Source organism: Lotus japonicus, chromosome 1 (genome assembly GCF_012489685.1).
Source record: "Lotus japonicus ecotype B-129 chromosome 1, LjGifu_v1.2".
NCBI classification, from domain to species: domain Eukaryota; kingdom Viridiplantae; phylum Streptophyta; class Magnoliopsida; order Fabales; family Fabaceae; genus Lotus; species Lotus japonicus.
In genome coordinates this window covers 131631973-131643629 of record NC_080041.1, presented here as the reverse complement: position 1 = coordinate 131643629, position 11657 = coordinate 131631973, and the positions used below count along the sequence as shown (strand labels likewise).

General features: G+C 36.9%; 1 protein-coding gene and 1 long non-coding RNA gene across 3 annotated transcripts; both read right to left on the bottom strand.

Annotated features, from left to right (window-relative positions):
* Window positions 1-2225: 2225 nt before the first annotated feature.
* On the bottom strand, window positions 2226-5263 carry LOC130732705 (uncharacterized). Of its 2 annotated transcripts, XR_009017110.1 has the most exons (4): window positions 5167-5263; window positions 2989-4129; window positions 2844-2906; window positions 2226-2380 (listed from the first exon to the last, which is right to left on the bottom strand). It is a non-coding gene; the product is annotated as an uncharacterized LOC130732705 (long non-coding RNA). The 2 variants fall into 2 exon arrangements; XR_009017109.1 differs by lacking the exon at window positions 5167-5263 and having other exon boundaries at window positions 2989-4584.
* A 1759-nt stretch (window positions 5264-7022) lies between these two features.
* LOC130730864 (eukaryotic translation initiation factor 3 subunit C-like) lies at window positions 7023-11501 on the bottom strand. The gene is made up of 4 exons (XM_057583001.1): window positions 11343-11501; window positions 11152-11208; window positions 9243-11042; window positions 7023-8185 (listed from the first exon to the last, which is right to left on the bottom strand). Exons 2-4 carry the CDS (start codon window positions 11173-11175, stop codon window positions 7196-7198), a joined length of 2814 nt encoding a protein of 937 aa, XP_057438984.1. The 5' UTR covers window positions 11176-11208; window positions 11343-11501; the 3' UTR covers window positions 7023-7195.
* Between the last annotated feature and the right edge of the window lie 156 nt (window positions 11502-11657).

Below are 11657 nucleotides of genomic sequence, written 5' to 3'. Positions count from 1 at the left end.
CTGTCGACTTGCACTTTGCGCAATCTTTACCGTAAAAGATGAAAAGTTGACTGAAATGTAATAACATATTAGACTGTGAGAGGGATATTTGAAACTAAAAGAAAATATTTATACATAAAGTGATTAACCAACACTTCGCAGTTTGGCCACATGGTCTTTGTCTTCAAGGAACTTGTTCACAGTTTTGAATCATAAATTTAGGGAACAATTTATTATCTACATATTTGATATTGTTGGAGTGGCGCAGCGGAACGCTAGACTCGTCACAGTCTTACAACTCAAGAGGGGTTGAGAGTTTACCATCCACACATTGGGTTAAGAGACTAAGAGCACAAGTGGTCTAGTCTAGGACATCACCCACATACATTCACCACAAAACCTTAAGGCAATGGGTGAGTGGGTCCATCCACTTATAAACTCTTTAACTCTTGCCTACACTATTTCATTCACAATTGTTACTTCAACAAAGATTTTTCTAAATTCACTAAACAAATAGGAATATCTCTTATTATTTTTCTAAAATAATATATATATATATATATATATAGTGTTGAAAATCAACCCCTCTCAACATATACATGAATATATCTTATATAAGATATTTTCTTATCTTTAGCTCTAATAAAATAAACAGATAAAAAAATTATTTTGCAAATGCATTTGAAAGAACTATAAATATATTATAGCTTAAATAATAAAAAACATTTATATTTTCTATTACAAATACATTTACCAATTTTATACTTTTTTATGGGATTATGAAAAAAAAATACATATGAAAAAAATACAGTTGAGGTAAAATGTTTGATTTTAATAACACATTTTCAATACACAATAAGAAATTAAATTGATCATCCAGGTAGAAAAAACCAAAACACAATTTGGTATATTAAGCAAACCACAGCTCAATAATCAGACCAACTGTTTCCAATATCCTGCCAAAACTAATACAACACTAACAATAGGGATTGAACCGTGTGAAAACCATAATGAACATCAAGGTAGCAGATGACAAACAAATTAGATTACACTACTCTAAAACCAAATTGTATTATCAATAGCTCTTGAGAGTAAAGAGACCAACTTTAAAAGTACTTGCAGCCTGAAAACTTATAACAATATTATTCATAGCATGAATACCAAGTCAAAGTCTTTTGTTTTTCAGCACAGTATCAAATGAGAAGATGTAGCCTTTTCATGATCACCTTTCATGATTTGATGCCTGCCATACCTCATTATCCCTATCTACCAATAGTTGTATGAAACAACCAACCAACTATTCTCTATCTGTATAATATTTTCATCACGTTTAACAGCTGCAGTTTGTCATGAGCCCTTTTCAACAGGTTTAGCAGCATCAACATCTCAAGGAGTGGATTCTTTTCCCTCTTTGCTAATTCATCCATTTGCATCTCTTCCTCATCAAGTTCATGCATTAGAGCTTCCATTTCTGCAATACACCATTAAGTTTTAGAAACATTTCCAGTTCTCATTTATAAAAATATAATACATATTTACTTCTCTAATGACACAGAATCACACACTACACACATTGGTCTATGGCAGACATCAAATCATTTTAAGATCTCACTTTATCCTCTAACTGAAGTGCAGTTACTTGCCTATTTTGTAGCTCAGTCACTTTTTGATCAATTTCCTTCTCAATATTTGATATAACATTGTGCATAAGGAGATATAGAAATCCCCAATTATAGAAAAGCATAAATTCAAAAGTGCAGAACATTATGCAACCCAGGAAGTTAAAATGAGAACCTACCAAGAAGGGTCAATTTGGGGTGGGGTGGGGGGGTCCAAGATATAAATGTAGGAACTTTACAACATGAAAATATATTGCCAACATCAAACACGATATGGAGACTCTTAAGAAGGCAAATTGTGATATCAGTTCTGATTTTGACGGCCATATCTTAGTTTTAGCTTTTTCTACTTCATCTTATGTCTCTTGCTTGTCGCAATGACATTTAGCTGTTTTTACTGGCTCTCAAATTTGATCATTCCTAGAATAGCTTAAAATTTACCTTTTATTTTTTCTTCTTTCTTTAGTTAGTTATCATCCTAGGAGATTATGTTGCTTTCACTTAGAACTCATGAACTTTCCACGAACCCAAATCAATAATGAATTCATAATGCAAATTAAATTCACAGAAAAAATGTGAAAGGTCGAGGAAGGAGAAACCTAGATCAAGAAACAACTGATTCAAGCTCTGGTAGAAGTTTGTTCCTACTTCTTTTCCTCTTCACTGCTCTATGATGGCATCCACCCCATAGTCCATATATCCGGTAACCAAATCACTTGAACTCCCTTGAATGCTCCGTCTCATAAATTGACTTTTTAAAAGCAATAAATCAACCTCACACTCTGCAGAACATAAACAAAGAAATTAGTAATGATAAACAATCTCACTAAACTGTGTTTATATAACATATGAGATATGCTACACTCATGGAGCATTCATGTGTGTGGTAGAAAACAGGGAGTACAAAGCTTTGGAAGTGACTATTGATAAATCAGCTGGATTATAATTTTCCCCCCTCTTTCTCTCTCTAATTTGGAGCTTTTTATCAGACGTTATTAAAGAATCAATAGAATTATACATTGGAAATAAATGAAAAGATGCTAAATAAATTTCCAGAGGAAACACATAGGTTAGTCACAAAATTAGTGGACACTCAGTATTTTTTTTGAAGGATAAAATGACTGATTAATTTTTGAACCCAAAGCTTACATTACCCACCTCTCCAACCCTTATCTTTTAAGCAACAACTAATACCAATTGAAAAACACACTTTGGAAGAGAACCATGACACTTGAGTAAACCAACCATCAATTAAACTCTTCCCTTTGCACAGAAACCCCCCTTCACAGAAGATGCTTCAACTTCTATCTGAAACAAAAATGGTTCTCATGAGTTAGGTCAGTAAACTGCTAAGGTGAAGCAAAGACATTGATACATAATTGAAGTATACCTCTTCTTTGCTGGCAGGCAGGTACAAGTACAATATGGTGCGAGGCGTGAAACATGCTAAAATGGTACATACTCGAGTCCTGAAACCAGATTGCTAATTCAAACACATGTAAGAATGCCAATAAACTAAAAAGCAAGATAAAGAGAAGGTTGAAGAAACACAAAAAGGTTGCAATATACAAACCAGTTAACAAATAAGAACTCTATTATCATTTTCAAGGTAAAAGTTGATCCAACTACAACTTACATTTCTCAAAGTGAGGACTAAAAATAATTTTGACAGTCTCCCTGCATCATGCAATGGAAAATCAGGCTAGAGAAGTAATGAAAAATAAGGCTAGAGAAGATAAACACAAGAAAGAGTGACATGTGAAGATGAAGATATAATGATCATCAACATAGACAGAAGTAGTATAATATTCCCTATTTATCAAGAAAGAGAAACATTTGTTTTTACACACAAGTTTCAAAATGACACACTACATTCCTCGAATCTTCAAAAACACATCAAGTGGTCTTTATTTTCTTTTCCTTGTGTCTACTCTAAACAGAACAATATTCATCAAGATTGATTGAGATTTGTCTTTTATGCATATTATTATAAGAAACCATTTGTTCAGTGGTAAATTTGAAGAAAAAAAGAGAATTTGAGGACTGAATCTCCCAGTCCCAAAAACACATGTTTGCTAGATGCTGTAATAGATAAACTGCAACTGTGCCAATGGGATTATGGGAAGGAGAGATTAAATTAATGAAGCAAATAATACTTTTGCAGACATCTATTTATGATGAATTTTATAATAGCCCACATCCAAACCTCCAACTTAGATTCAAACTGGACATTAGAAGAACTTAAAATCAAAAGGAAAGGTAACTTCATTACCAATATCTTTTGTAAAAGCATTCTGTTTGATCTTGGGAACATTGAATTTAAAAAAAAAAAAGCATCTTGAAATCCCACACATACAGTAATAAACTACGAAAAAAAGAGATTTAAACCCAGAGTGAGAACAATACTCCATCAGAACTTATAAGATCATCTTCGTAGCCAGACACATCCTCTCATTATTCATCCTCTTCCTCATCTTTCTTTGGATCAACAATCTTTACTTGACCTCTTTAGATTTTGTATCAGGTTTTGCCTAAATGAAGATAATTATTAGCTTCATGTGTGCAGATACATAGAAATAAGAGAATAGGAGAAATCAAACAGATCAGTGAAATCAGATGAAATAGAGGTTGTGGGGGGGGGGGGGTGTCAGCCCTCTAAATAAATGAGCGAAAAAAGATAGACTCTCAGCCCTCTAAATACAACAGAAAGCTGCATCAAATCACCAACTCTTCCACTCTACACCAACAAAAGCTTATGAAGCCAGAAATCCAAAGATAAAAAACTTCCTTAAGAATTGAATCAGAAATGGGATAAAAGTTTTCAAGTGTGTAAGGAAAAAAATGTCAACTTTTTCTTTTCTATTTAGTGATCCAGTGAAGAGGATTTTTTGTTTGAAACATAATGAAGAAGAAGAAAATGGAAAACCTCACAGAATAGAAAAGAAATATCAACTGAAATTATAAATGACCAAAATCGTGCATTTAGAAAAAGAATTTATGTACACAGTGCCTTAAGTGGCACAAAAGCTAGAATCAAAATCCTATTCCTCTTCCTACCAAGTTGTGAACATAGAAAAATCACATAATTACTTGGAATTGGTCCTATCCTACTCTGTTAAAAGTAACAGGCCATGAATATTGAAAACTTTTTCATAAAAAAATTGAATGAGGTTTTTTTTTTTTTCCGAAAAATGAGTGTTATAAACATACTCATGCCATGACACACTGGACCTTGGTACAAAGCCAAAGTCATTAGTATACAGAACAGAACAATGGACCTTGGTATATCTTAGCGTGGGTGCCATGGTTACAACACATAATAACTCCACAAAATATCAAACAAATCCAAGAGTTTCTTTACACATAAATTTACCGTGCTAATAAATTTAAACACCATTGAGCATAAACCTCAGCTTGAAGAAGATTGATTTGGATATCAATTAGCGACGTGTTCTTTTTGTTCTTATCCCTCAGTTACATATGAGCATTCAGATTCAGACCTCAAAATTGTTGAGGTTAATTTAGAACAAATGCATTGCATGAATTTAAGAACTGGAAAAATTATTACCTCTAAATCTGAGTATGCGATGTAACCTCCTGAAAATTCAAATACAAAGAATCACAAATCAATCAATTAAGAATAGTATCCATTATAATAATCCAGACTCAACCACAGATTAGAAAAGCGATCAGACTTAAGTAAGGGTAGAAGACAACAACCTGTGTCGCACACAAACTTGGGTGAGAATCAGAGACGACCCAATTGGGAGAAGTGTGGTTGAATGAGAACTGGGGGGATATTTATAGCCAAATCGATCTGAAGAAACAAAAGAAGCCTCTAATGTGAACCGGCGGCAGGCGACGTATTGACGAAATCAGCGAAGAGGTGCAAAAATGACGAATGAACAGTGTATAGTTTGAGGTGTAGAACCGTGAATGGTTCCACCATATACAAATCGTCTGGCAAACAGCAACCGGCGGCGGTAAGGAGCCTCATCAGATCAATCGGAAAGGACGCAATTGATGGATTTGTGAGAAGTGGGTGGAAAGAGTAAGCCAGCTAGGGTTGATTGGAAGGAAGGTGATGAAGAAGGACGACAGAGTGGGTAGAAAGGGAAGAAAAGCATGGTACGGCAGACTGGCAGAGTGGGTTGATTGGAGGTGGAAGAGCATACACGCGAAAGGGATTCATGAGACATGAGAAGAAACTCAAAAACGACGTCGTATTGTGTCTGTCAATTTGAAAAAAAAATAAAAAAACAAAGTAAGTAAAAGCAGGACACGTGTCAGAACGTAATTGGCGGTCTTTTAGCTACAGTAGTGGAAGAATAAGAAGTAGTAGATTAAACAAAACTGAAGTTATATATCCTCTTTTTCCTTTTTTAGACGCACGAAGTTCAAGATCCAACCATCACAAAGTTTTAACCTTATCTTTTGTTACTCTGTATAAAAAAGCTTTTAGATGGTAAAGTTACCAGAGAATCCTGATGCGTTTCAAATAGCCAAAATGACAGACTTAACTTTTGATTAGGAAAATGAGCATTTTAATGATATTTTTTGTATATGAAAACTTGTCCAAGATTAGTTTATTAACATCCCCCAAGAAATGTTAAAAAGGGAAGAACAATGACAACGGAGATTTAGGTCCCGTTTGGGATTAAGGCCCAATTTGGAAGAGCTTATTTGAGTTTATCTGACAGCATAAGCTCTTATGTCAGTGTTTGTGAGAGCTTATGCAAACAGCTTATGACCTGCCATAAGCTATTTTCAGCTTATTTTCATAAGCTACTCATGATAGCTTATGAAAAATAGCTTATGCTTATATACAGCTTATTTTTAATTTATTTCAATAAATTTTCAAAAATAGCTTATGAATAAGCGCTTATGACCATAAGTGCTTACTTAAGCTGTTTTTCCAAACGGGGCCTAAGCGCTTATGGTCATAAGCGCTTATTCATAAGCTATTTAATTTTTAAAAAAAATAAATTAAAAATAAGCTATATATAAGCTTAAGCTCTTTTTCACAAGCTATCCTGAGTAGTTTATGATAATAAGCCCAAAACAGCTTATGCTAGCCCATAAACTGTTTGCATAAGCTCTCCCAAACCGACATAAGAGTTTATACTATCTAATAAGCTCAAATAAGCTCTTCCAAACGGGTCCTTAATGCTGCAAATGGTACTCATTGCTCAACAATGCAAAGAGAACTTCATGAAGAAAGTTATTGTTTAGTAAAATCTCAACCATTATGTTTTGAAGTTATAAATCACTTTACCCCCCCCCCCCCCCTACGGCCTAAAGTAAACAAGAACTATCTTTATGAAGTTCTTGCTTCTCCCCTAAGGCCTAAAGTACAATCCTAAGAAGCCAACACAGAAGAAACCATGGCAAAAGTTAAGGGATAGATGAAATTAAGATCCCATATAAATAAAAACTCATAACTTCATCATTGCAACTTTAGATGAAGAAGTTCAATAAAACAGTACAAAAATGAGAACCAAAATGTCCTAGTGCATTTAGTCAAATTCTCAATACTCATACAAATAACTTATCAAATACTAGAAGCTTATACCATGAGTTTTCTCAAATAAACTTCTTTAAGCACGAGCTCCCTTGAGGCTAACCATGCGAGAAGATCCATCGCCATGGTGTCCCCTCAATGCTGAACCTCCCTGATGAGCCCTCCCTGAACCTCCATATTGACTCTGATAACCACCCCCACCACCGCCTCCTCGTCCCGTTCGATCCCTTGAATAGCCACCTGCTGCCTGATTGAATGCAAATGGCCTTCCACCACCACTACCATAACCTGCACGCCCACTGCCTTGCCTAGGCTGAGAAAGGGACAAATCTTGCCACCTTCCACCTGCTCCACCACCTCCACCAGCTGCAGCAGCAGCATAGTCCTGGCCATCTCTCCGCCTTGGAGGCAGATCCAATCCACCACCACCAATCCTTGCCTCTGCAGCTCTTTCGTTACTCTCTGCAAAGATAGACAATTTCTCAGTCAATTGGAACGTCAATGCCTGCAACCTAGAGAGCTCGACATTTTGGAAAACAATACACCCAGATGGCTGGTCCCAGCTTGCATGAAGCTCCTCGTTGACCATCATCTTACTGACAATGCTATGAATTCGGGGAACAGAGAGGTCGAAAATTTTGGTGAGTTGGTCCACACTCAAAGAATCATATGATGAGGAGAAGGTGAACAGATAAGTCCTGAGTGCCTCCTCCTTGATTTTGTCCTTTAGCATTTCAAGCACGGTGTCTCGATTTTTCACAAATTTCCAGACATCAAGAGAGACAATAATTTCAAAAGCCTTGTTGTAGTCTCCTTTACTAAGAACCCTTGTGGCAGCCATGACGTGATCTCTTACATTCTCAGGTGGACCGACAAAGGTTTGCTTATCATTGACCTCAAGCAGGCGACGAAATGTCTTACTGATGACCTTGCGCTTTGCATCATGAACATTGGCTGCCATATTGGGAACTTCTAGAAGCATAGCAGATATAAGATGAACTGCCTCCAAAAGCTCGAGATTTATATGCATATGATATGGCATTTGACGTCTTCTTTCCAACCTCTCCTGAAAGAGGATTAAGAAATGGTTAGCTTTCATGTAGAAAAAGAAAAAAAAATAACTGGAAAGTTCCAAATCATTTATCATACAAGCTAAGAAAGACAACATGACATTAGCAAGGTTACAAGTTAACGAAGACTGAATTTGATACAAATTATGATAATTTAGCAAGGCAAATATAATCGCTGAAGTAAAAGGTATTGATGATATTATTTTTAATGTTTCAAGTGCTAAATGAAACACAACAAATACAACAGCTAGATATAGTGTAACTAGTTCAACATTTAACATTACAAGTGTAACACATGCATAAGCACACAGGCAATAAATGACCATTATGCAAGGGAATCAACCACACTTCTTTAGTGGTGATAGCTTGATACAATAGAGTCAACCTCAAAAATTATAAATGGCCTAGCTATTAGGTTCCCTGTTCATGAGTATCTCCCTCAACTCCCTTCAATATGCAGGTAAGAAATATGGATTGGATAACCCAAAAGCCTCACTTATTTTACAACTGATAGAACCTCAAGCCACGAATGAGATCCAAGAAAAAGCAAGAAATTCAAAAAAACTTACAAATACTACTTCACAGAGGAATCACATGACCCAATCTTATAGCTTTATATCTCACAACATTAAAAAATACATTGGGAAATTTACCATGCCTCAAAATTGATTTTATAAGACTGAACAGATAACTAATAACTTTGAACTATTAAAAATACACTAGCATGTTTGTGTAGAGACATGACAATTGCAGAACTGGAGGGAATAAAATCTGCCCTTTGTCATGAGCAGAAAAGCATCAGAATCCCAAAGAGAATGGATCAAAGAAATGCTAGCCCAGTTCCTCTAAACAAACAATCATCAATGATTCTTGAAATCCCATCATTTTCTATTGGGTAAAGTGTTTACCTATTCAGTGTTGATTATAGTGCACATGAACAATTATCATCATAGACTGAGATCATTTTATTGTCAAATGCAATGCATGGTCAGTTTTCATTTAGACATCATATACTATAAACACATTTTTAGTGTGGGGGTGGGGGAACAATACCTGTTCAGGGGTTTTCTCATGATAACGACTTTGTGACACGCCTTGCGCAAGCAACTCTTTCACCCTCCCACCAGAATAAAGTTCAGATAAGCAGCCATGTGCTTCGGAAATCAGACCAACCCGAAAAGCACATAGACCTAATTGTGACATAGCTCTGTTAAAAAGAATCTGCGTTGAAATGTCCATATGCTGAACATTATCCTGTAAATGACTCATAAGCAGTAGATCACGGGCTATTGAGAACTCATCACGAAGAGCATGGTGATATATATCACAAAGCATTGCACGTGCTTTAGTGCGCTCCTCTCCGTATTTGTATATCACAGATACTAATGCATCCATTAGAGACCTGCTATCCTCATGAAAAGTGGGTTTCCGGGCCACAAGCTCTGGAGTAGCAACAAATGCACTAGGAATTCTTGTTTCCTCAAAACCTTTTGACTCCTCAGTCTCCCCTCCATTATCTCCCTCTTCTGTCAGCTCAACCAATTTCCTCATAGCATCATAAACCCCTTGTGGTTTGTAGTAAACGAGTTCAACCCTCCTCAAGGCCACCTTAGAAGCAGCTTTGAAATCGCCAGTCCTTTCAAGATACTCCTGGACATTCTGAGCAAGAACCAAAAACAAGGGTTCATCCCTGAGTCTCTCAACATACTCACGCGTATGAGGATCTATGCATTGCAGGCTCTTGAAAAACTCGGCATCTATTCTTTCTAGGAAAGCAACTAAGTTACCCCAAACCCGAATAGGCCCATCATAGTCAGACCCTTTCTGAGTTTCAGCCTCATCTAGCTCCACTGAATCATCAACCATTATGTTTGGATACTGTACTAGAACATCCAGAATGATCAGCATATTGTGAACACATTTCTTCCACACATTTATGGGCATATGCCCATTGAGGCCTGGATTAACATCAAACTGAGCAGAGACCACACTGAAAAGAATTTCCAGCTTCTGTGCAGGTGTTTTCGCAACTTTTGTTAAGAAGGTAAGCTGCTCAACCTGTTCAAACCTCCCAGTTCCCTTCCTGCCCCTAGCCGCCACAACCTCTTTGAACTTCTTGTTAACAGTGTCCCAGGTGATCTCACTAGGGTCTTTCATGAACTGTCTATCCAGAAGCCTGTCTTTCTTGCTAAGCTTTTGATCCCAGGGTCCGTCGCCATCATCTTGCTTCTCATCATCATATTGAGAAGCTTCTGAATCCGACTGTGGCTCCCTTTTCCTAAGCTGCTCGGGCTCAATAATCTCACCATCACTTTCATATTCATCCTCAGACTCCTCTTCCTCTTTTTCCTCCTCACTCTCCGGACTCTCCCTTTGCTTAGTAATCATTTCCTCATACTGCTTATTATTCTTCTTCAATTTCTGCTTCATCGAGTTCAGCGCCTTGGCATTGCTGCTACTCATCTTCTTCTTAGCATCCTTATTCGCCAAAGCCTGAGCAAGGAAATCCTCCAGCATCACAAGTGCCTTGATGTAAAGCTTGGGCACCTTTTCAGACTCAGTGACGCACATAACCTTCTCAAGCTGCTTGTTGATCTTGTCAAAGCTCTCTTGCAGGCTGACCCAGTCATTGATCTTCATGGCATTCTTCATTTGGTCGACAGTGGCCGCCATCTCCTCAAATCGCTTATCTTTGGCCGACCTGACGACACGCTTCTGGCCATCAGAGTCATCACTGTCACTTTCATTCTCTTTCAAATACCTGCTTTGAACCTCTTGACCAGCAGTTTCACCGGCCACAGTTTCAACCTCCTCATCATAATCACTCTCCTCCTCCTCGGAATCACTACCGCCCTGTCATTCAAAAACAACAATAACAGTAAAATTAATAACAAATCCTTCAAATTTCAACACACCGAGTGAGTACCGAGTGAGTAATAGAAATTAACAATATTCCAAATACCTGGGTCCAGAATCTTGAAGCCATCGTTTGTCAAATGTTGTGAAAAGTGTCAATAATCTGCAGTCGATGAAAAAACATCAGATCACAATTGTACCATGGTTCCAAAACATGAAAGCATAACAACCTAGTAAAGAGTGAAAAAGAAAAAACAATTGTCATGAAAAACGTAAAAGCACGAGATTTAGGCGTACCGTTTTCGCAGAAACTAGGATTCGGTCGCTGTAAGTTGTCTTAGATTGAAGATGGTGGCAGCTCTGATAGTACCAATCGATGAATCTGGGAAAGACGAAGATGAAGCAGAAACAGCGGCTGTTGGTTGTTTCACTAGATTGTGGTTTTTTTTAGATTAGGGTTTTGAAATATTTGGGCCGTTTATCCTTTCAATTCAAAGGGCCAAACCCAACTTGAGACATGTGCCAATCCAAATGGGGTTTTTGCTTTTTTTTTTTATTTCTTACTCAATCTTCAATAAAAAATATTTCTTTTTTTTTTTATGGAGAAGAAAA

What these genes read in the sequence shown, in the direction of transcription:
- LOC130730864 (XM_057583001.1), bottom strand. Translation starts at nt 11,175, where the DNA reads ATGGCTTCAAGATTCTGGACCCAG. An exon ending in CTTCAAGATTCTGGACCCAG is followed by an intron (nt 11,043 to 11,151) that starts GTATTTGGAATA and finishes TTTGAATGACAG; the next exon opens with GGCGGTAGTGATTCCGAGGA. An exon ending in ATGAGAAAACCCCTGAACAG is followed by an intron (nt 8,186 to 9,242) that starts GTATTGTTCCCC and finishes ATCCTCTTTCAG; the next exon opens with GAGAGGTTGGAAAGAAGACG.